Here is a 25271-nt window from a genome sequence, read left to right on the forward strand (position 1 = left end):
AATAAAAACAAATAAAACCTATGAAAACACCTTTTTAAAGAAAGTTTAATAAACGAATAGTTACAACCAACTCTTTGTGCTGAAACTATAAACAACATATCGACACAGTGATCACATCCAGAGTTTTCATTTTTAAAATAAACATTTATCCCCCTGGAAGAGGAGAGTCAAAGTGTTTTATTATTCACACTGGACAAATCAAACAAAGCTTGATTGCTTTTTCAGAATAATTCTTTTTTACAAGTCAGTTGAGACTGATCAGTTCACGGTGTCAAAGTAAAAATCTTCTTCATCTCCGCTGTCAGACATGGCCAAGTCATTTCCCGGGAACATCTCCCAAACAGCAAATGTGTCACTTTCTAGAGAAGAAAAAACAAATGTTATGCAACAAGACTAAAACACAGCAATAGCAACAGCAACTTTCAGTTAGAGAAAAAAAATGGAATAAAGACAATGACACAGGTGTGAACTAACCTGTGTTACCACATCTCGTCATTGCCCGTTTCACTGATGGCGTGGGTGTAAATCTCTGAAAGAAACACAGGGGGGAAAAAAACACTGAAATGTGATTTCCAGTTTGAATCAACGGTTGATTTGCAAGTGTTGAAATGGAACAAAGTACAAATACTTTATTGCTGTACTTAAGTACAAAATTCACATATCTGTACTTTACTTTGTTGTTTATATTCTGAGGAACTCTTACTTTTACTTGTTACTACCAAATACAATCAGAAGACGAGTTGGAGAGTTTCTGGTAAAATACTTGCACTTTTACTCAAAATCACCTTTTAGGTACTTTATACAAGACAAACCAAGAACCTCACACTCGAGTCTGTACGAATCCTTACCTTTGAAGAACGTGTCGGTTTGCAAACCTTAAAGTTCGCCCTTCTCTGGAGCTGATAGACGTATTGATCGTCGTCGTTCCTTTGAAAATGGAGGAAAAAGTCGAGTTGGTGAGTGTATTTCCATCAGCTCCTACAGGTTAGACGGCAGCGGTCGTCATCACTCACCTGTCTTTTGAGCCTGGCATGTCTTTCATCATGCCAGGTGTGATGTGCAAACATTGAGGCGTCTTCACTTCAGGATAAACCTTGGACATGGGGGTCAAAGGCTCTATGTCCGACACGCTGAACGCATCTTCTTCACTTGGACATATGGAGGGGATCTGTGCATCAAGACAAGGACAACATTAAGTCTTTTCTAGGGTTAACATTTAATGTCACGTTTATCCTGACCATGACCTTGAGTGTCTTGAAAGGCACCTTAAATATAATGCATTATTATTATTATTATAATAAATAAATTAAAAACTGATAATAGAATTCTGAAGCCTCAGCAGCAAGAAGGCGTAGCCTCTTCTTCCCTGAGCCTTCCCTGCTCGAAAATGACATGCCCAAACTAAAGAGAGTAAATCTCTGCAGTTACATGCTGTATGTGGATTATCTTGGTATAAAAACTACAAATAACACTTGTGAGATTCCACCAGAGGTGTAAGTTTCACTGTAGATGCCACTGTGTCAGAGTAAATGTACATGGAACACCCCATAAATGAAGGATGTTTTTCTATCGCCTAAAAAAAGATTGCATTTTAAAGCAAATATCACCTTTAAAATATGCAGCAGGAGCTTAAAAACACATGGAGGTCATGTAACAACATGTGGACATGAGCTGTGCAGTCTGATACTCCTGAAGTGAAGCAGAGGTTCTAGTAAAGAGATGTCTAGGCGTTCTCTCTTTGGCACAGTTGGGCACCATCTGTGCCATTTGAGATTTCTTAGGTACTAAATTTTTAAAAACCCATTCAATTTTATTTACATGCAACTATTGGTCTAAAAAGAACTTGTTTTGAAAAAAACAACAACCATGGGCAACCGTGAAGAAGAGGTTAAGGCTTGCATGTTCTCCCCGTGAGGTTCTCTGGTTTCCTCTCCCAGTCCAAAACCATGCAAATTTGGGACACTCTAAATTAACCGTAGGTATGAGTGTGAATGCTTGTTTGTCTCTATATGTGTCCTTGTGATGGACAAAGGAACAAAGCCTGCAACAATTAAATATATTCATCAATTACTAAATAACCAAATATGTTGGTTTTTATATAAATATAAATTAAGGTGAAAAACTACAATCAGAAATAAGATCATTATGAATCATGAGGTCCTGGAATGACTGGAAAGATGCAGCTCCATCATTCGGACTGTTTGTAAGCAAGAAAGAATGCCTTTTTTCAGTCACGCATGCAAAAATATTAACAAATTTCACCACTTGATTGCTTTATTTTCCCCCAAAACGTAACAAAAACAGAAAGAAGTCAAACCTCAAAGCGTTTATTCTGCATGTACGCAGAACTGAAAACATCGTCGACTTCGTCTCTAGGCATGGCCTCCAGGAACTGACGCACCTGCTGCTTCCTCTTTAAGGTTCCCACTTTGGCAGATATTACAGGATGATCTGCAACTACACATAAAGTCACCGATCGTCAAATGTCTGGTTATACAGATTATTATTTATAGGTTAGATATAGGTTTTCTTTTTTTCTCTTTTAACCCTAATGTCACACCAAGTTCACCACATCTGTACCTGGATCTTTCGGTGCTTCCACCTTTTCTTTTCTGGGTTTCTTGGCCTTCTTCACAGGAGTCTGGGATTTTCCCAGGGACGTGTGCTGACCGTGGCACTCTTCTGCCGTACGCGTTCCGACCATCTGCGCCACCTTTGCCCAATAACCTGACACGTGCTTCGGATAGTACGACACAGCTCTGGAAAACAACACGCATACATGGGTGAGCAATGAGGTCATGGTTCAGGAATACGAGTCTCTGTTGCCGCAGGAATGAAAAAGACTTACTCTTGGAGATTCATGAGCTCAACCTCGGTCCACTCGTCGTCATCTCGCTCTGGCAGAACAAATGTGCTGTGTTTATTTGCCTTGTGCGTTTTTCTGGTAGCTGTCGACTTGGGCGGCGGTGAAACTGCAGTGCGTTTGCTCGGTCGTTGTTTTGCGAGCGTTTGCGCCCGTTTGCCTCTCTTTGTTTTTTGTTTTCTGCTTCCCCTCTTCACGCTCTCATCAGAAGACTCCGACGTCAGACTCGATGAAGACGCTCGGATCGGCTGTGACTTTCTGTTGCCTCCTCTCCTCTGCTTCTGCCTCTTCTTAGAAAACTCATCATCTGACTGTACTGTTTTATCATTAACAGTGGGACATTCTGCTCTAGCAGTCCGTTTGCACTTCCTCTCTAGACGTTTATCTGTGTCACTAATCTGTTTTTTCAACGTCTGTCTTTTAGCCTTTTCAGGCTCTCTTTGCTTTTGAGGGACAGTGTCGATATACAATGTTCTTTCCAAAACTGGAGTCCTTTTACTGAACCTTGTTGTTCTGCCAGAGAACTCTTCAGGGCTGCTATCTGTCCCCACAGCAGATGTGGGTTGATTTGAGGATTTCTCTTTCGGGATAACTTTGGCTCTGTTGGGCCTACAAGGTGGAGCCTTGACCTTCCTCTGTAGCACTGGTGCGTCGTCGCAGGCTGAGTCACTTTGCCTTTGGCCTGGAAACACAGAGGACAGATTTGCTGCATGCAAACTCAACACTCATCTCACAGCAGCAGTTATTTTTACCTTCACTGCAGGGCAGGAACACACCGGCGGGTTTCTGTGACTTGCTCGCAGACACTTTTTTTGTAACTTCCTGTGTGTTTATGGGTAGGCAGATTGAAGTGTCGTAACATTCATGGATAGTAACATTCATTTGTGCATCCAGAATGACTCTCCCTCCTTTCCAATATTCCAGAGGTGGTTTTATTGTCCGACCACTACGAGACACTCTAGCAGAAGGACAGGAATCAGCTGCAGAGGAAGGGGAAAAACAAAGACATTAGACTGTTTTCTAAACTGCGTATGTGTGGTGCGCAGGGACATCGACTGTGGTTGCTTCTTTTCTTAACTTACGCTTCTTAACAATCTTTTGTCTGTGATGCTTCTCAGAGAGACCGGAGGAAGCCTCAGATTGTGTTTTGGCTTTGGTGGCTTTTCTTTCATTGGTCCTCTTTGTTGCTCTGCCAGAGTCACTACAACAACAAATGGAGACATTTAATGAACTACTTGATAGAAGTATAATTTTTCAGTTTATTTTACACAGAAAAGTAGAATGTGTAATTTGAAAGACGTCTTCATACTCTCTCGACTCTGACAGTAACTTCTCGTAAAGTGATTTCCAGTCTGGAGGGAAACCATTGACAAACTTCTTATAAAACCAATTGGGAAACACTGCAGACAGGAAAAAATAATATTAGTTGATGAAGTGTTGTGAATAACATGTGCATAGGTAGAACTACAGTATACAGGCAAAGAAAATCCACACAAATGACTTACCCGGGTCAACACTCAAAGTCATCTTGCCGACCAAAATATAAATCCTGCCAGAGACGGTCTTCAGCACAGTATGAGAAACCCTGTCAACAATGATGTTACTGTTCCATGGTATGTTTTCCTCCCTGGGTGGAAAAGTGAGGGTTAAAATATATAATTTATTGTGAGTGCATATTGTTACAGTAAATATGACGTCCTAGATTAAAGTGACAAACTTCTACCTGTGGGTTCCATCAACAAACAGGCCCTTATGATGCTTCCTCAAGAACCAGTTTTTAAGATAAATGACACTGTCCTGCCAAAGAGGAGAAAAAAAACAAGTTGGTTAAGAACAACAAAACAGTAGTGTTCAGTAGAAAATAGATCAGTCGTCTGATTTAAAAACCTGCAGTGTATGATCTAGTTTCTTCTCCCTGCCCCTACCCATTCACACACAAAGTCAGAAGGTGTGTTATACTGTATAGCTGTCTGTAAAAGTAGCATAAACTGTTGGGATTGCGCTTCCAAACTTTATTGGAGCTGCGTGGTGAAGGAAACAGCAGGAGCTGTGGCTGACATGCAGGAACTTGGTTGCTGTTGGCAGAGCTCCCATTTCAGTATTGCACAATCACTAACAAAGAATCATTGAAACTGAATAATTTTGGTTTGTCATTTCCAGGTTTGACAAATGCTAATCAACGTTTTCTAACATTTTATGGACCAAACGATTAATCAATTAATCTTGAAAATAATCGACAGATTAATCGATTACGAAAATAATCATTAGTTGCAGCTCAAACAATCACATCCATGAAATGCTAAACAATCTTGATCCAACCATCATTGCGGGGGAACTGGTGCCAATCCTAGCTGACCCACTCTCACTTTAAAGGTCAATTTAGAGTGTCTAGTTTGACTAATCCCCAAATCTGCATTGTTTTTGGACTGTGGGAGGTGGTGATATTCATAAAAAATACAATTTTAGGTTTATTTATTAACAGTACAAACAACTTATGAAACTTTTCATGGGTGCTTCTTTCCGTTTTCAGCCAAAGTGCTGTTGTATGAATGTTTTTGTGCTCGCCTGCTTAGGAGTGAAATATAACAAACAGGGTGGAAATGTCCCCACAGACACAACTACAACAGTTTACTGTGTATTTAAATACAAATGCAATACAGCTTTAAGATGCAGTCACTCGTTTGTACTCACATTTGGGAAGTTGGTATGCTGGGACCATTTGTTGCGCTTGAAAGCAGCCTGCTGCTTCTTGGGGACAGAGATCTGTGGTGAATTGAGCACGAGCGGATCTTCGAGCAAAACCGTCCGTGGTGGGGCAGCGTAGGTCGGGACGTCCTCGGAACAATCCGACGGGTCGCCAGCTGACTCTTCTCTGGTCTCACTTAAATCATTATCTGTGGGAAGAAAATGGAAGGTATAACGTAAACAAAGCTGTGATAAGGACAGCACTTGCATACATGCAGAAACAACAGGAACGTGTTTGATACTCACCATCTTTGAAGGGCTCCCTTGTGCTGTTCCTGACAACAAAAACATCTGGCTGCTGCTCTCTTCTGCTTTTAATCTCCCGCTCCCTCATCAGAGCAAACGTCTTAGCTGGAGACATCGCAAAGATATTTTCCACCATAACACAGCAACCTATTCAAAGGAGATAAATCATTAACTTTTACACACACATTGGAGAAAATCTCTCCATAAATCTAGGGAAAGCAGTCAGAGAGGGTGAACTTCAAGCTGCATCAATCCAATAATGTAATCAGTTCTTTCTTGTCTACATTATAGTAATACATATAAGTGTACTGTATATAAATATGGCATGAAAAATGTTTAAGCAACAACATATTTGTTAATGCCAATAAAGCTAGTATAAAAAAAGTAAAACATTGGAACAGGAAATTCAAATTTAGAATATGAAACATTAAGATAAGAAAAAGTGAAGTGTCTTATAGGGCTGCAACTAACAATTATTAATTGTTTGCTCCAGAAAATGTGATGGAAAAATGGTGATGTGCTTTTAACTTTGAACCGAAATTATTCAGTTTTAATGATTTCTTTGTTGTATGGAGCAAATAAACCAGGACATATTCATATTTAAGAAGCTGAATAATCAGATAAACTTGTTTTAATCATCAAAAACAACCCTCAAACCGAGTATCAAAATCTGTATGATGTGTTTAACCTGATAGTAAAGACTTCATACAGAGACAACATAGTTTCTCTGTAGAAAATATACAACATGGGTATATCGCTGTACAGAGTACATACAGCAGAAGCAGTGTGCATTTGAATCAAACTAAGAAACAGTGCATGCAGTGCCTCAATAAAAACTCACGTTTTTCTACAATGCTTCTTGGTGGTGGGAACATGGGTGGGTCATGCTGCTCATTATTTCTCCCCCTGAGCCTCTGCTTTTTTGGGGACAGGAGTTTGGATGGAGACAGGAGTTTGGATGGAGACAGGAGTTTGGATGGAGACAGGAGTTTGGGTGGAGACATGATTGTGGATGGGGACAGGATGGTGGATGGGGACAGGATGGTGGATGGGGACAGGATGGTGGATGGTGACAGGATGGTGGATGGAGACAGGAGTTTGTCCGGGGATCCATGATGAAACACACTCCTCACACAGTCACTTCCTACGGGCAGCAGCTTCCGTGGAGTCCTGCCGAACACTTTCAATCCATCCAGGTCTGAATTGTGACCAGGCCGTGCGTGGGTCTGCTCTCTGTGGGGCTGACACACGGCTGTGGACTCCAGGAAAGCTCTCTCTGGTTCGGTTCTCGACATAAAAGTTACCGGATGGGTTTCCTCCACGGGCTTTCTACCGATGTTTGAAAAAGGGTAGCATGTTTTTTTCTCCGGAGTCGATATGGGTGAGAGCGTCGGTGTTTGCACTTCTCTGGCATAAGTCCCACGCCTGTGGTTTTCCTCGTCGTTCATTCCACGGCAGTTCTCCTTTTTCATCCTCTGCCAGTGAAATTCTGCTCCATGTTTGTCGCCCGTCAACAGCGGGTCCTTCGCGGACGCCGCCTCGCTGTGCAGTCTGGATTTCAGCTTCGCGAACACCTTGGCTGGAGATTCAAGCCGAGGCTTATTGTGTTGTAATAGCTGGTTATACGAAGCCATCGCGTTCGCTTTGCGAAGTTAGCAATTCATACCACAACAACCCGTACCTGTGCTGCTGGCAGATAGCAACAGCTCCCTGAATTCAAAATGTCCTCTCACGACCGCCTTTGGTTTAAAATCTGTGACGTAGTCAGAAAAACAACAACGTCATTTCCTCCGAATCCTCCTCCTTTTTCTTCTTCTTCTAGTACATTTCCAGCAGAGTGTACGTTATAAAGTGAAATGCTGCCCTCCACCGTCAGTAAACTGAATTACGATTAATCAAAAACACACCAAGGTTATTACCGTTTTTATATATTCTTTACTTTTTTTTTTTAACTTTAGTAAAGGGGCATGTTTGCTAGTTTTTCCTTATTTTTTGTTTTGTGTAAATGTTTAGTTTTAGTTTAGTTTTTTTTTTGTTTTTAAATTAGTTTTCAGGTTAGTTTTTTATAATATATGACCAGCAAAATATGCCATTTTAGAAATGTATTAGGACAGATGAACAACCATCCCTGAATCAAATATAACAGTCTACAAGAAGGGAGACTGAAGTGCAAAATGTGTATAATACATTTAAATGGCGTATTTTGATGGGTTTTTATGACACAATATTTATTTTTGAGCTTACACTTGGCATCTCACACTTGGCAAATACTACTAATAATACTACAATATAACAAACAACGAACACGAGAATTAATAAAATAATAATAAAAAAAATTAAAACCCAAAGCATTTACAAACAAATCAAACAAGACAATCAAACGTTCTCTAAAAAGTTATTGCTAGTAAAAACTAACTAATTTTAAAAACAAAAAGTAAACTAAACTATAAATTTATTTATAAATTTATATAACTATAAAAAAAAAAAAAAAAAAGACAGGGAGGGTTCAGTGGAATCTACTTGTTAAAATGCTACACTTACAGTAGGTGGCGCTTTGCACCTTCTCAAGTCATGGTTGAACCCACGTTAAAATCTAAAGAAGAAGAAGAAACTGCGCATGTCTGTAACTGGGTCCTTGGTTTGTTGACTAGCTTCTTGGTTGTAGATGACAGAAGGTAAAAACAAGTGTATCTATATTTTTTCGTTTGTCTTTTATGTAAACGGGCAGCGTTTTTGTGACATGGGACCCAGACCAAAGCTGTCGCCGTGTAAATGTGTTTGTGTGTGAAGTGTAAAGTTTTCTCGGGCTGCCTGGAAACTCCTGAGCCGCTGACTCAGACTCAAAGAAGAGGAAGAAGTGATGCAACATGGCAGCAGCTGCTGTCAATAGATGTTTTCTCTCCGCGCTGAGGACAAACAGTCGCCGCCAAAGTCGTGGTCTTTACTCTGCGGCGGAGAGGACAGTCAGCCGGGGTTCGTCTGCTGCTCCGTGTGAGCACAGCGGAGTAGAAGGAGCCAGCAGCCCGGAGACGGGAGATCCAGGCGGGCACAGGAGCAGCGGTGACGGCGGCAGCAGCAGCAGGTCTCCCCTGCTCGGCTCCGTGTCTGCGGCTCTGGGACTCTGTGGTGCGGCGCTTCTTCTGGACACACGTCATAAAGACGAAAAACAAAGCGACAGAGTCTCACTAATTGGACCCTTTCTTGAGCGCGTCCTGCCCTCGGCTCACTGCGCCTCCCCATTTAAACCCGACAGTCCCCGGTATAAGTACAACTTCATAGCGGATGTGGTGGAGAAGTCCACACCGGCTGTCGTCTACATAGAGATCTTAGGCAGGTAAGAAACGCAGCTGGTAGAGAATTGAAAAACATTAAGTGACTTTTTCCTAAGGTTTCCTAAGAGCCGGGGTGGCAAACTCGCGGCCCGCGGGTAACATGTCGTCCCCCTGTCTATGTCCTGTGGCCCTTCACACACAGTTATCACAAATATGTCAAACGGCCCAACATCAATTGCAAAGTTCATATATTTCTTGTACGTACTTACTCCATTTGGCAGAAAACAACTGTCTATTATTTTTTAACAACTAGTCATAAGCCATGGAAATGTGTTACTTTACTGACTGTATTTGTGCTTTGCAGAATCCCAGATACACCACATATAAATGTTTGTCTATACGGGAGTATAGGTAGTATATAGTATACTATGGGTGAATTCCAATTCCTTGCTTAACCCTCAATCTCAAAAATGCGTGCTCCCGCTAGTGCAAGTGCTGTCCCGATTCTCAGAAAAATTAAGTTGAGGGTCAAGTTTAAGGGCCGTATCGGCCTCAATATTGAGATTTTCCGAGACCACTCTTGGGAGCAAGGGCTACCCAGAATGCATTGTGTGTTTTGACATAACAAAACACGCAATGTTTTGTTGTCGGAGATATAACAAATCATAGCTATCGTTTACTTTTCAATAAGCCGTGGTATGTGGTAACTAACTGACAACCCTAATAACTTGACTGACAAACGGATCGTAATAAATAATCGCGACGTAAATGTGTTCTTCTTCTTTTTTGGAGTTGACAGACTGGACGCAGCTTTCGCGTTATTCTGCCCCCCACAGTCTGAAGACGTAAATGCAGGCAATTGCTCTTTATGTGGATGAGACAAAATAATGCAATATGCTATATTTTGTCTTTCTCCAAGACTGAGTAAGAACACCAGGCCCCTTTGCTGTTTTTCCAGACACCCGTTTTCAGGAAGAGAAGTCCCAGTGTCCAACGGCTCTGGTTTCATCATCAGCAGCGACGGCCTCATCGTCACAAACGCCCACGTCGTGGCCAACAAGAGAGGCGTTCGCGTGAAGCTCAACAACGGAGCGACGTACAACGCCTCTGTGCTGGACGTCGATCCGGTGGCCGACATTGCCACCATCAAAATCACTGCAAATGTAGGCAACAGCTTCAATAAATAATTTAATAACTCTATGAGCAGTAAGTTGAACTGTGTTGAACTCCTCACTCTCTCTGTCTGACAAGTAGAATCCTTTACCGACGCTGACCCTCGGTAAATCGTCTGACATCCGACAGGGGGAGTTTGTGGTTGCCATGGGAAGCCCCTTTGCTCTCCGTAACACCATCACGTCTGGAATCATCAGCTCGGTGCAGAGAGGCAGTAAAGAGCTGGGCCTGTCCAACTCCAACATGGACTACATACAGACGGACGCAGCCATTGACGTGAGTATGAGTGTATTCGGTCAATGTGTGGAATATTCCTAAATGATTGGAGTATGGCGTTACTTACGGTGACTTATTCTTACATCATTGGCCTTTAACGTCTCATGTGGCTGGTTTGTTTTGCAGTTTGGAAATTCTGGAGGCCCCCTAATAAACTTGGTGAGTCACAGGTTTTGTTAATCATCACATACAATGTCATTGTTCTCTCTAATGTGACAGTTAAAGCTTATTCCTGCATTAGATATATGTATTTTTGGTGGGTTTAATTTTTTAAAAATCCATTAAACAGTGAATTCTGTACAGACTGTAAATATGCAGAAAATCAAGTTTCTCAAACTGTTTAGCCCTATAATAATTAAATAACCTTCGGTTTATTACAAACAAATAGATCTCTAATTAAAATGATCAGAATAAATAAAGCTATTAAGACTCTTTTAACTTAAAGTGTGACTGTCTTTTATCAGGACGGTGAAGTCATTGGCATAAACACCATGAAGGTCACTGCAGGGATCTCCTTTGCTATTCCATCTGATCGACTGAGAGCTTTTCTCGACGGGGCATCGAAAAAAAAGAGTAAGCGCATGTTTCATGAGTCAGTAGCTACTCACCGCACCATCTTTCTGTCCCATGTTGTGTGTAGCCTCCATCTTTGAACATTCTGCTCACGTCAATCTTCTCCCAAGGTGCCTGGTTCGGCGGGTCGGAAAAAAAGCGGCGATACATCGGTGTAATGATGCTGACGCTGACGCCGAGGTAACTGCTTAACATTCCGATACACCAGCAGTAAAATGTCAGAGCGGTGTTGCAGCATTACGGTTTGAAACTACATTTCTGTGTCGTCTTCTTTGCTTCAGCATCATTGGCGAGTTAAAGTTAAGGGACCCATCGTTCCCCGATGTAACACATGGCATCCTGATTCACAGGGTCATCATGGGCTCGCCGGCCAACAGGTATGCAGCAAGGGATTTATTTAAACGCCTTTGTGTCCTGCATAGCTGCTAAACCAGTGGCGTCACTTGTTTTGTTTCAGAGCTGGAATGTTACCTGGAGATGTTGTGGTGGAGATAAACGGGGTGGAGGTGAACACTTCAGAGGAAATCTACAAGGCTGTTAACGGCAGTGAAAATATCACCATGGTGGTGCAGCGAGGGCGAGAGTCGATTCGACTGCAAATGACTCCAGAGTACACGGAGTGATACCAATATTTTGGAACCAGTTCCTCTGTTTGAAGAAAATGTGAAGTGAAATCAGAGAGTGACTGCGAGAGGAGAAAGAAACTTGTCCCACGGTGCTTAAGACCTTTGTAAAATATGTCATTACTGCATAGGAAAGACCTGCTGTGAATTCATTAATGTAATAAAAAAAAAAGGTGTTTCTGCAGTATGTATCAGGTCATGTATTCCCTTGTCTATTCTTGTGTCATTGCTCAAATATAAAACAGGCCAGTATTTATTTCTAGGCTGCAGTACAATGTACAAAATGTTAATAATTTGAGTTTCTACATACTAAAACAATGTGTTAAAAGGAGTTAATCAGAACTGGAAACAGTGCACTTTATTAAATGTATTTAATGTTAGACAGCAACAAGAAGCGTGAGACAATGTGGCATGGAGCGATGGTATTAAACTGACTACTATTAAACTGAGCAAACAAGTTTGACAATTCACCAATGCTACTTTGACATTAATCATACATGTAAAATCTGAATCGTTGCAAATCCACTTTTTTGTTTGTTTCAAACAGCTTTGATTATGCCACGCAGTAAAAATCTGAAACATGAAGTCACTTCATGTTGAGAGAAAAATGGAAAAAATGTCCTCCACGAGAAGCAAACAAGTCGTGAGCTATCTTTTTCGAGTACGAGTCAAAGCGGTGAAGCCATATCGAATAAATTGAAATATCCCTGGTATATGTACAGTAACACACACTTACAGTAAAGTAATAAAGTGACATGTACTGGGCTGCTACACAGTTAAATGTATTTATCCCAAAGACTGAACGCTATTAAATGACAACATTTAAACATTATTTTCATACTTTTAGACTAGAGACATCTTGGTACAAGTACTACAACATACAAGTATGGGAAGAAAAAAATAAAATTGTTCAAATCCCATTAAAACTACTTTAAAAAGACTTAATATATATTGCTGGTAATATTTTTTTCTTTAAGAAAATATAAATTGTGCGACTGAAGCTTACGGATACACTGCTGGCAGTAGCGCCAGGTTCTGTGTTGACCTGCTGGGAAAGGGTCATCTATCGAGGAGCTGTGTGCTGCTGACAGACTCTCCGGAAGAGAGAGCAAGAAAAAAAACAAAACAAGTGGACAACTCATGATGCCTGAATACCTTGCACAAAAACCCAGACGCTGCTATGGTGTTTGTCACTGTGGAATGCTGCAGATATCACATGATGTGCACAAACGGCAGCCAAACTATTATCAAATTCATACAGATAAATAAGGGGAAGTGAAGGGCGAGGGTCTTTGAGAGGGGAGTGACAATGAGAGCGAGAGAGAGAGAGAAACTAGTGTCCAGTCTTGTCCAACAGTAAAGCAAAGTAAGCATTGCCTCAGTTAATGTGGTCCAGTGCGCGCAGCAGCTCCTGCCCCTGCAGCAGGTACTGGCGGCCCTGCACGGGGGCGTTCACCTCGCAGTCGTAGCGGGTGAGCTGTGGCAGGGAGAAGAGAGAGCCGCTGCCTTCTGAAGTGGTGCCGAGCAGGCGACTCGCCACATCTAAAATAGAGAAAACACATCAGAATTTAGATTCTTCGGTTGACTTGCTTCAGGTAGCAGTCGGATGCTGTGGACACAACGATCGTGGTTTGTCACATTGCTCCACGCCAATCACGTCTATCGCGACTCGGGATCATTTTAGACATATGTGATGCGATGGGAGCGCTGGACACAGGTCGCCGTATTTTAGACAAAAGTAACAGGCATTTCTTTTCACCATCAACCAAAGCATTGTTGAAATTGTGGTCTTCACTAGAGCTGAGACAATTAATTGATTATTAATCGATTACTAAATTAACCATCAACTATTTTGATAATTGGTTTGATGCTTCTTTCATGATTAAAACAACATTTCTGATTGTTTTAGCTTGTGAATATTTTCTTCGTTTCTTTGCTCCACATAACAAAGAAATCAAAAATCTAATCACTTTGGTTTGTGGACAAAACAAGACATTCAAGAATATCATCATTTTCAGGTTTGACAAACACTGATCAGTGGACATTTTATGGCCCAAACAACTGTGAAAATAATTGATAGTTGCAGCTCTACATACCACCATAGAACTGTGTCAATAACCTGGCTAAAGAAATCAAAGCAAGATAAAAAATAATGATGATCACAGATGGAGTGAATTTACCTGAAGGCAGCAGGAGTATGGTGGTGGTGGTGGTGGTGGAGTTGGTGGTGGTTGATCCCAAATTGGCAGCTTTCAGCTTTTTGCCCTGATCCAGTTGCTCATGAAGCAAACTTCTCTGCAAAAACCAGACACGTATGCTCAAACTCTTCATACTTATATACTCCATAATAAACCATGTTTGGTTTATAACGTTTATAAGAACGTACCTGTTCAGTCATCTCTTTTAGGTCACAAAGTTTTCTTTTGCGCTGTGCGTTTTGAGTCGCCAAGGTCCTGAGTGAGATTTCTTTGTCCAAATGTGGGCTTCTGCAGAACAAAGGGTATTATTATATTTAACCCTAAAAAGGTGATGACATTGAGTAATACTGTATAGAGCTTTTTATTTTTTTACATTTTGGCAATGCTGGGAGCAGGAATTGGGGAGTTTACAGACTCAGGTGGAGACGGAGAAGCAGTGCAACTGCTCAGTGAACTGAACGGGGAGCTGGGATAGCTGCCGACATCCTGTGTGATGTGGACCGGAGAACTCTGGAGTGATAGAGGCTCATCCGGGGTCATACTGCGCAGCTGAAAGTCATCATCCATGGGGATGTAGGGAGCTAGCATCTCTAGGTCCAAATCTTCCATCTCCTTGAGGGGAGGGAAAAAGTCAATAGAATTCAGAGCGAGAACGTTTTACTGAATCAGAGCAATTTAAGAAGTCTCAGTATCTCCTGGTGTTTTTACCTGTGTGGTAAAGGGAGTCTTGGGCTCTGCATCAATGGCAAAAAGCTTTTCCACCAAGTCAAGTTTGAAGTCTGAGCTCATATCGGAGTCCATGGGTAAACAAAAGCCCAATGGAGTGACAGTCTACAGAGAGCATAAGTGAATGGTTATTATTTCCCTCTTTAACACATTTACAGTGTATTCTGTATTACGGCCCCTCAAGTCTTACCCCTGTGGTGTTATGGCTGTTTTCTGCAGAGGACGGAGCTGGGGCAAAGCTCTGGGGCTTTGACTCAGAGGTGGTGGTGGTGAGACAGAGAGGCTCGCTGGATGGCAGGCGGGAAAGAGGCAGAGCCAGTTGGTCGCCCGAGGAGGGAAGCATTACGTCGTTGTAGAGAGGGACGTCGTTCAGCAGCTGAATCTCTGAATTTGAAAAATGACAGAACAGAGGAGAGTTACAGTGGTTTAGGTTGACATAGATACTTCATTTTCGCCATGGAGACGATCAAGTGGTGGGAAACAAGATCACAAACCAGGGCAGCTGAAATCCAGGGGAATGATTGTGTCTCCAGCAGCCGGGGCCAGCAAGGTGAGGGCCTCAGGCTCCCCTTTGAGCTGGTCATACAAGCTTGGCTTGGTCTCGACAGCCCGAGTGAATAGTTTGATCACGTCCAGCTCAGGCACGTTGTCCTCCTCCTCCTCCTTCAGTAGGGTTGGAGACATGTCAGGCAGGCTGCTGTCCACCACAACAGCCTTTTCTTTCTTCACCTCCAGCACCAGTTCCTGCTCGTCCTCCTTCACAAGATTCTCATCTGTAGTCTGCTCCAGTGACAAGATTAGTTTCTCCTCCTGGATGCCACTGTAGCAGAGGACAAAGACATGGCAGAGTTAATCCGATATAAAAATCATACTTCTCTGACAAACACTGACTGACTAAAGTGACTCTTTATTACCTGAGCACAAAGTTGACGCAGACAACACACTGTGGTTGGGAGTTCTTGTTGTTGTAGATGACAGTGGCTTGAGTTTCCACCCACACAAAGCCTCCTCTCTTGGCCAACATACGGTACTGTCCTGTGCTCACCTGGCCCTTTGCAAACACTACAAGTAAAAAGGGGAAAAAAGGGGTGAATTTAGAGTTAGACTTTGATATTTGCCTAAAAGTAAAAATGTAACAACTTTAAAAAGAGACATTAAAGGTTGCAAGTCTTCTACTTACGGTTATGGTGAGTCTTAGTAAGGTGGTCCGAGTCCAGAGCATGATAGTACTCATACACGGAACGATTCAGTAGGTCCTCTGGATCATAACCCATGAGCTCAGTGATCCTAGACAAGCAAAAAAAAAATGTCTTTACAGAAATTTCAAAGTCAAGTTCCTGTAGTATCTACACTGAACACTAGGTGGCTCTGTATGACCGTGCTGATGACAACCGTGACAATAATAGAAAGGTACATCACATTTAAGAAGCTGAATGGCGGTAAGCTTCTTAGACACATAATAATCACTTCGACCAGCAAACTCACCTCTCATCACAATATGTGAACTTCATGTCCATCGTGTGGCGGCTGAGGAAGGTCTTGGTGTCCAGGGGGACCTCGATGTTGGAAGGGTGGGGAATAGGGTCACAGATCAAAACCAGGTGAGGGACGGGCGGCTCTGTGCTCCCGTTGGTCTTTTCAGTGTCGGCTTCATAAACACGAACATGACCAGAGCAGTGGAGAACCTGAGGAGAGGTAACACAGGGAGTCATTTATTTCCATTTCCAGAACCCATGGTTAAAATTAGTTCTTATCTTCAAAAATAACTTTGATACTTCTCTTTCCTTTTTACGTGGGAGACATTATCAAGTATCTACGTTACTACAAATGGGAGTGTGGATGTATAAGATTGTCAATATCTGCCAATGTCGATATTGTGCATCCCTAGTTTCAACCTACATATGCTGTAAAGATGTGATAATCTGATCCTATGTCACATTTTGTGTTGTAACAAAAATGATTGTGTTACAATGAGAAAGTTGCTGCTATCACTTCTCTCCGTCTTCCAACGGTAACTTTTTGTATTATGCATTTCCTTGTGTCCATTTGTTCTCTTTAACTGAATAAACATTTAAACAAATAAATTATTTGACATGCTCCATATCCTGGAAGTAGGTTATCCATGTCATTGTTGAAAGGTGAATGAGTTTTCTGAAAAGGTTACCTCTGATACAAGGCTAAGAATACATTTCCCCGGCGATTCCAGTGGGACTAACCTTCCATGTCGCCGACTTGACATTGACAGTGCGGCCCCTGCTTGTCAGAGTACATTTCATGCGGAGGAAAAAGCTGCGCTCGGTGTTTGGTTCCTTGTTCTTCTTGGAGCCTGAAACCACACGAGGAGGAAGAGAGTCGCCATTTAAAAAGGGCAAACATCCTCTATTTCGACAGACATCCACTGATCGGCCATAACAGTGAAAGGAGTCACAGCTTTCCATGTTGTGGCTCACTGGTGTGTGTGTGCAGAATTTTACCGTTATATTTCATTTGCATACAGTTTAGACTGTGTAGCTGATAAAACAGCTGCATTATAGCTACAGCAGGATATATAAAAGGAAGTAGTGGCCAACAGAAAATGCAATGTGACCTCATTGTGACCAGTCACAGAATATGCTGGAAAGTAGATAGCTTTAGCTAAATGACTTTATAATTAAATTCTATCCCATCTCTCCAGACACGAAGCAAGGCTAACTGGTGGCGTGCAAGCTAAACGGTGCATGCGCTAGTGATGTTGTTCCAAGTATTTAAGTAGTTCTGATGCTTTCTTTATTAGAACTTGACAAACTTGATTTCCTGCCGATAAGTGTTTGTGTGTACTGTTTGTGTCTCCATGTTCTACAAGTGCCATTATAGAACATGTCCGACCTGTTCTGTGGATGAGCATCTCTCGCAGCTCCTCCTGGTCACAGGGATGCGTGAAGTCGAACACACTGTGTCCGGTCAGGTCAAACTGCAGCAAACAGAGGGAGCACAGAATTGCACACAAGTGAGTACATTTTATTTGTCAAATACATAAAATACTGATAGTTTAAACCAAAAATAAAACTCAATAAAAATGATTAAAACAATAAGAACCCTAGTCTAACTAAATGCTAACTAATCATGATTAAAAGAGAAGTTTTTAACTGCTTTTTAAAAGTGACAACACTCTCCTATACTGTGCAGGGTCGACATGTGACTCGCAGGTTCACTCATTGTTGACCACTTTATCCTTCACATGAAGGTCGCAGGGAGCTGGAGCCAACGTGTACTACACGTGCACATATGTTATGTCTTTATGTAAATATATTCAGATTGTAGATGCAGGGTATACAGGGTAAACATTTTAATATTTTGTTCAATAACAATGCAAGATAAATATTTATTTTGTATAAAAAAAGCTCTCTATAATATTCACTATCTCATCAATCTCTAGGCTGCAAAAAGTTTTTTTTAACTCTGACTAACCTGTGCCATCCCAAGGCATTTGTTGACATTCTCAGAGATATAAACGATATCTCCATCTTCAGACAGCACCAGAAGGAAGCCATCCAGAGCCTTAAGGTAGGAGCTGTTCAGCTGGATATCCAGCTCTGTCTCCTCTTCTGCCACTGGTTCATCTGGAGGATATGACAGAGGAGTGAAGGAAGATGGAGAAAGATGGGGTAAGTTGTGCCATTTCTTGCAGCAACTGACTCAGTATTTATCTTAACCACTCTTTCCGTCCTCTGCACTTACTAAAATAGCTGCATATTTTCAACTATCATTGATTCTTAACTGACAAAAATGCATATGCGTGCCAAATCTACTTTCTCCAATTCTGGGACAATAAATAAAAATACTGACCAGGGTTGAGCAGCTTCCGAACACGCAGGTAGCTGATGGCGAGCCTCATGATGGAGGCCTTGTCCAGGCTGGAGGTGACGCTGTGGGGCAGAGGCAGCTGCTGGGCCAGCTCGTAGAACACCTCCGACTCCTTCCCACGGCGGCATCGCGCCGCATCCCTCGACTTCTCCTTCCTCCGCTCCGAGGTCACTCTGCGGGAGAGAGATGGGTCAGCTATAGACTTATGATAAACTGGTTCCATTTCCACTATAAATGCAGACATCCCTCCTTCCTGACCATAGCCTGTCATGGGGGAATGGCTGCACACGGTGGAGTCCGCTCACAGCCGTGTGCCGCCGTGTGCAACCCCCCCCCCCCCCCCCACCAGACTCACTTACATACACTGCTAAATGAGAGTGTCTTATTGGCCCCTGACCAAAAGAAATGGAGTCCACCCCCTCAGAGTGATTGAATGGAGGAGGACGGAAATGAATTCAAGCTCCAGCACAACACAGATTATTGTGACAATTACAAACCTGGTTCAACTCATGTACAGAAAGGTGAATGAGAGCACTGGCACTAATATGCACACCAACCAAGGAGGGACACAGACATCAGTAAGACACTATGGAGGCTTCTACAAGGACAAATAAATACATATTGTGTACACGACACATCTTTCGTGCAGTTTGGTGGAAGCTCATGGAGGCTTACAATGATGTTGTGAGGCTGCTGCTTCAGGTGGTCAGGAGTGCCAGTTAACTTTTTGTGCCTGGTGTCCCTTCATGTCTGGCAATGTGAGAAAACAGGTGTATAGTTTTATGCGTCACCTGGATGACTATGAAAATATCTATCTACTGATCATTTCCTGCCTTCACCAGCCGCAAGAGGAGCCCTCCTTTTATTACTCATTCGGGTGAGGAAAATATTGGTGAAAAAGTATGATGGTAACTGATTAATTATGTGGAATTGTGATCATTTACTACTTTTAATCATATATTTTTTATCTGCTATGGGCCCATCTTGTGAGTCTTAAATTAACTTTGAATTTAATTTAATTCTCTATTATTTTGCCATCATAAATGCTTGTATACATGCACCATGTTACACCAAAAATATTTATACCGTCATTGGATTCCTCAAACCAAATTTCTTAACTTTACTCTTAATTATCTCATGTAATTCATATCTCATCAAATATCTCTCTAGTTTGTAAACAAAGCACTGATTTGACTTTTTTTATTTTACATCACAGCAGATATAAATGGCTCATCAGGTGGTTCAATCTCTAATATTATTACAAAAGTCAATGTGAACGTTAAATCTACACAAAAACATCTCGGAACCACTATTCGATGACTATTATTATCTTAAATTTATTTTAGATGAAACTCAAGCTGCATAATAAAATGAATGCCACTTCAAAAAGCCCTTGGCTTGGAAATGTATACCTAATTGGAATTGATCTATTGTGGACAAAGCCCCGACCAAGGCCATATTGTTATTTGAAGCCCACAAACAAGAAAATGAAGCTATCGTGTATTCAATCACCTGACAAAGACACGTCCTTTGTGTGAAGTGAAAAATGCCTACAAATCAAAAAAGGAAAAAAAACAAAAATTAAAGAACTGCTGGAGCGCTTCCTAACAAGGTTACACTGGAATAAACTGCACAAGAGGGAAGTGTTCAAACAATGCAGGAGGAAAAATGTGTTTCAGGTAGAAACGCACAAGTCCAATCTAACCCACATGAGGTGACCGACAACAGCAAGTGTAACACAGATTTTTTTTGGGCGATGTATATTTGCATACTGTCATTTAAACATGTTTTAACCTGGATTCTACTCTATCCAGATTATAGTCACATTAATAGCCCCCATTCATCATCACAAGCAGAATAACAACACAACAAAGTAGCGGGAAGTTGTGTTTATCCACCATTATCTGGAATACAGGGTTTTGATAAGACTGATCTGTCCTGTTTTGAGAAGCTTCATTACTCAGCATTTAATGTTCTCACAACATTAGCTCAGTTATCACTGACTAGGCAAAGTTAAAAAAATATATATTTTGGCAGCTAAACGTATGTGACGTGAACATGTGACATGCAATGATTTAGGAAATATGGCTTGTCTCAAGAAATGCATCGTTGAATGTTGGTTTAAAGGGGAAAATAAAGCCAAAATTATTGATACTATCAAATTGCATTATTTGCAGATTGTATCATGATACAATCAAACTGTGAGAAAAACACCTCAGCTATTGAATTACACTTAAGTTACCCAGCTATCTAAGGCGAGGACTGTCTGTGCCTTTATGTCATTTTAAGTGTCTGAATAATTGTTGAATAATAAATTGCTTTTATATGATACCGTGCTTACTCACTGCTTTCATGTATAAATTAAACATGCAGTGAAAAATGGTTTTGTTGATGTCAAAACAAAGACGGGCAGTGAGGCCATGGTTACATAAGCCTATTAGATAACATGGAGATGCATGGCCAACAGTCCTTTACATTGCATACAAGAATAATATTTTAGGTTTCAATTACAGTTTCATTTACTTGCTTTTAATCAGAATTAGAGTGTAAACATTTTGAGTACAAACTAGTGCACAAGAAAAATCACCGTGGACCGCTTTGCCCCAATTGCTCGAGTATACGGTTCGTCAGGGCTGACCGACTACACTACAGAAATGTTTTTTCTGTCAACACTGTTAGAATACACTCCGTCTTATATTCATGTTTATGGTTTTTATGTTCAGCAACTCAACAAATAATATAGTCATTTAATGTAAATAAGCTGGAGATCTGTGACGACAATATCGGTAACTCTGTGGTGATGAAAGGTATAGTTTTTGTTTGATTATTTGGTGATCTGTGCATTACTTTAAACTGATAAAGACCATGAGACGTAAATAATAATTTGCTAATTTAGAACAATACAATTTGACTACTTTCAGTGCTGGAAGGTACAGGCCTGGTAAACATGCTCAAGATTATAATTATATTTTCTTGGCAGAGATTTTAGGCCAGATACCCTCCCTGATGCAACCACACCCCCCAATTATCCAGAGTTGGGACAGGAGTCTGCTGGATAGGGCCACCCTGTGGCTAGGGAAACATAAGAGTGTCCAATTAACCAAAATCAATGGGGAGCAATGGGGACTAGGTACCTTGCTCAGAGATGCCATGCCCAGCAACCCTCCAGTTACAAGCCAAGTTCCCTTTGGTGGAAATTAGTTACACTAATGTAACTAATGTCACATTACCTCATCCTGTGTGGTCTGTTTGTTTGGCTCATGTACCACAGCCCCAGTCCTAAAAAGAGACTAACAAGTCTCTCTACTTTGAGTCACACAACTTTAACTTTAAACATTTTACATATCAGCTCCAACTGGTCAAACATTTAACTTATTCAGGCAAAGCACAGGAGGGGGATACCACTAACAAAGCTACATCTGTGGAATACTTATATTTTTATGGTTATATTAGGATCCTTATAATAAAAGCATAACAAATAAGGCCGTTTTTCTGTTGTTGCAGCAGCAGCAGCACATACAAACCTCTATATTTCAAATCATAGTTATTTCATATTCAAATAGACAAGGCCAGTTAAGTAAGCCAAATAATACATGAATCTGATGCATAAAAGTGAGAAGAAATGTGGAAATACTGTAGTGTGTAATAAACATTAAAAAATCTTCAAAAATTAAGTGTGTAGTAAGAATTACAACAATGCAACTGATGACGAAGAATTCAGGATGAGGGGAGACACTGCAGATACTTCTGCAAATTACACTTCCTTCCAGGCATTGTTTATGAGACTCTGCATTATGAGTGGAATGTGTACTTATTTATTTATTATGTAGAACATTAATTTTGCATTAAGAATCTGTTTTCTGACAGGATGTAGAGCCTTTCTAGTGAAAAACATCCTTGCTTTATTATCAACCAGTCATCTCATTTGCTCTTAAAAGACTTTGACTATAATTATGATGACCACTACACATTATTTAACAGTCTTTAATAGTCAGACAGCATGCACAGAAATATCTCATAAATCATCGGTGCACATTCACTTTTTTGGCTATATTCAGAAAATTCCAATGGATAATTTGGAAATATATCTACACACACACAATACAGATCTGCACATTGCATCAGCAACATTTCTGACTCAAGTTTTAACTAGTCTGTAAATAAGGAGTAATTGCAGTTGAATGTCTCAGGGCAACCTGCAATTTTATAGCCAGGGAATTGCTACACACATTTGGCCACTCCTTTTGACGTCAGGCCCTAGTGATTAAAAGATGAGACGGAAATAATACCATGGCACCTCACAGAGATCTGTTGAAACCACGTCCAACTAGACCACAACTTTGGATTTCAGACTGAGATAAAAAGTGAAAACACAACACTTAAACCAAACAGGATGTTACCTACACATTTCCAAGTGCTTAAACGTCAGTTTGTCAGAGAGACAGTGAAGACCACTTGGCAATTGGGTGCAATATACAATAACAAAAAAAAAATCGAAATACACCATAATCACAGCTCCAAAATTCAAAAACAGCTGGACAATTAAAACGACAAAGAAAACATGCATGTATCTATTGAACCAAGAGGAAAACATTTGTACAAATATAGTATTTTAAGTTTACAATTAAGACATATATATATATATATAATGAATCTTTCTATTACCATCTTGTGTGAAATAATTTAATTACTATTTTACCCCAAACTAACACCAGAGGAATCACAGTGCCCCTCTGTTTTTACAACTCTGCTGATTCTAATCTGTCAATAATATAACCTGTATTTTCTAAACAAGTCTGTGGGCCAACACTGATGTTACTATCAGGATGATCTTGTCCAACTAATTGAATTTCAGTCAGTTAAGTGGAACCAAGACTGGTTTGTAAGGGAGGGGTAAACTTTGACCCCAACTATTTCAATAAAATCTCGTCAATATCTATATATTAAGTGCAGCCAATGACACAAAACACCAAATAATAATCTACAGGTAGGTAAATTATTCTACTTATTACAGAGAATTGATTGAAGCATGTCAAAAAGACACCATGTAGGTCAACCATGTGTAAGTAGCCGTTGTAGGGCAGGATTAATAACACCTTTAAGTCAACGCCAACCACATTAAACTATAATTAAAATGTATTATTGTGCTAGCTGCTGGTCGGTGAGTTATCTTGGTACAGCATTTTAGCAATATCTTAAATACAATAAAATAAACATATCACAATATAAATGAGCAATGCACTCATTAGAACTAATTTAGGTCCAACCTGCATTACAAAAGTTATCAGTTGAACTTGATCTATACAATCCAGGTGAGGAAAACAAATGTTGGCCTGTCCCCTGCACATGAGGCATCATTACCAGGAAACACTGTCGCTCATTGTGTGTCCAGATGCTTCTAGAAAACTATATGTCACTCCTCTATGGCAGACACAAACATGCAGCGGTTTTATAATCAAACCCAACAATGGACCTGTATTCGTCTTTAGAGAATTAAAAGATGTAATTCAACCCATGGCCGTCTGCTCTGGACCATAAATATTTCAATTGACACCGCACACCGAAGTCACATGGACACTTTACACTGTCAGGGTTGGTATATTAACTGTACACAACAAACGATGCACTACTTATCGGGCGCATATGATCACACATTGATCCATAAGAAATAGTAAACACTGCTTATATTGTATCGGAAATCTGAGCGATTAAAAACATTTTTAAAATACATTAACTTTGGAGTTGATTTAATGAGCATAAACAAACCATATTCGTGATATAGTACATACCTGCAGTGTTTAGTCGATTTTGACAGCTTCAGAAATAAACACTTGATCGCTCTTGGTGAGCTCCATGTCAGCTAGCTAGCCGCTTGCTAAAGGAGTTGCGTTGTTAACGAACGTTCAGTCCAAACTAACTCGCTCAGATAACCTTGAGATAATGATGCCACATAACGTCACAGCGATAATGTTATCAGCACACAACAGACAACCAACTGGCCCGTTGACAACGAAACGGTGTGCTACGTAGCATTAGCTTGGCGCTGGGGTTACCTTTTCTTTTCGGGTACAATTCCTGTGTCCATGTCAGGACGAAAGAGCCGGAGTTGAGCCTCTCTCTCGATATCCGCTGTGTCCGGGCCCGACGAGAAATAAACCAAAATGCCGCTGTTTTCCCACCGATGTGATTCCGTAAATCCTTAAGCAATGCTCATACGAGTTCTCCGCGGGTATGTTTTGTCAAAGAAATGGAGCTTTTATCCGTTCAGTGTCGCTTGTTTTCTCCTCTTGTCTTGTCCACATTCAGTGCCACGCTGGAGACGCGATACTTTCCGAGCCGAGACAATGCTGCACTGGCTCTGTGGCTCCTCCCCCGGAGCGCGCAGTCACATGCCTATTTTTTCCATCGGGCACGCGCATAGCAAACATTCACACAAGGCAGGGGGGGCTTTTATTTTGGAGTGGTCGCAAAAACAAATTGCAGATTTTCTTTCACCTCCTCGTGCTCAAGATTTACGTATATTTTTTAAACCAGTCTTTACCACTCTGTTTATATGGGTCCCACATTTTAAACCTGACCAACAATTGTCAACCAAAGGTGAAATTTGTGCAAATTATGATTAATTCCTTCCTTCCCCCCCCCCCCCCCCTTACTTCAGTTTATGTAACAGCAATAACTTTTATCTTAAACCAGATAATAACTTGAACAGCTTTTATCTTACACAGACAAAAAC

General features: G+C 41.0%; 3 protein-coding genes across 4 annotated transcripts; 1 reads left to right on the forward strand and 2 right to left on the reverse strand.

The window, feature by feature from the left end:
- Positions 1 to 258: 258 nt before the first annotated feature.
- Positions 259 to 7488, reverse strand: mis18bp1 (MIS18 binding protein 1; the record flags this gene model as incomplete). The annotated part of the gene is made up of 15 exons (XM_083906747.1): positions 259 to 359; positions 475 to 529; positions 849 to 927; positions 1014 to 1168; positions 2318 to 2457; positions 2581 to 2759; positions 2849 to 3545; positions 3616 to 3843; positions 3946 to 4064; positions 4173 to 4263; positions 4369 to 4490; positions 4587 to 4660; positions 5555 to 5757; positions 5855 to 6001; positions 6696 to 7488. 15 exons carry the CDS (start codon positions 7486 to 7488, stop codon positions 259 to 261), a joined length of 3183 nt encoding a protein of 1060 aa, XP_083762873.1.
- Positions 7489 to 8481: 993 nt separating this feature from the next.
- Positions 8482 to 11948, forward strand: LOC310924144 (serine protease HTRA2, mitochondrial-like). The gene is made up of 8 exons (XM_083885789.1): positions 8482 to 9188; positions 10085 to 10289; positions 10381 to 10575; positions 10702 to 10734; positions 11040 to 11148; positions 11259 to 11328; positions 11430 to 11525; positions 11606 to 11948. The coding sequence occupies exons 1-8, from the start codon at positions 8722 to 8724 to the stop codon at positions 11769 to 11771; spliced, it is 1341 nt and encodes a 446-aa protein (XP_083741915.1). The 5' UTR covers positions 8482 to 8721; the 3' UTR covers positions 11772 to 11948.
- A 205-nt stretch (positions 11949 to 12153) lies between these two features.
- On the reverse strand, positions 12154 to 24840 carry hif1aa (hypoxia inducible factor 1 subunit alpha a). 2 transcript variants are annotated; one of them, XM_083910393.1, is made up of 15 exons: positions 24592 to 24840; positions 18521 to 18711; positions 18143 to 18294; positions 17561 to 17645; positions 16912 to 17021; positions 16181 to 16380; positions 15876 to 15982; positions 15610 to 15757; positions 15190 to 15515; positions 14886 to 15079; positions 14678 to 14800; positions 14343 to 14578; positions 14158 to 14257; positions 13952 to 14066; positions 12154 to 13313 (listed from the first exon to the last, which is right to left on the reverse strand). In XM_083910393.1, the coding sequence occupies exons 1-15, from the start codon at positions 24621 to 24623 to the stop codon at positions 13150 to 13152; spliced, it is 2283 nt and encodes a 760-aa protein (XP_083766519.1). In that variant the 5' UTR covers positions 24624 to 24840; the 3' UTR covers positions 12154 to 13149. The 2 variants fall into 2 exon arrangements, with proteins under 2 accessions (XP_083766519.1, XP_083766518.1); XM_083910392.1 differs by having other exon boundaries at positions 14343 to 14581.
- Between the last annotated feature and the right edge of the window lie 431 nt (positions 24841 to 25271).

The sequence above is a fragment of the Microchirus variegatus genome, assembly GCF_963457635.1.
Source record: "Microchirus variegatus genome assembly, chromosome: 2".
Classification (NCBI taxonomy): domain Eukaryota; kingdom Metazoa; phylum Chordata; class Actinopteri; order Pleuronectiformes; family Soleidae; genus Microchirus; species Microchirus variegatus.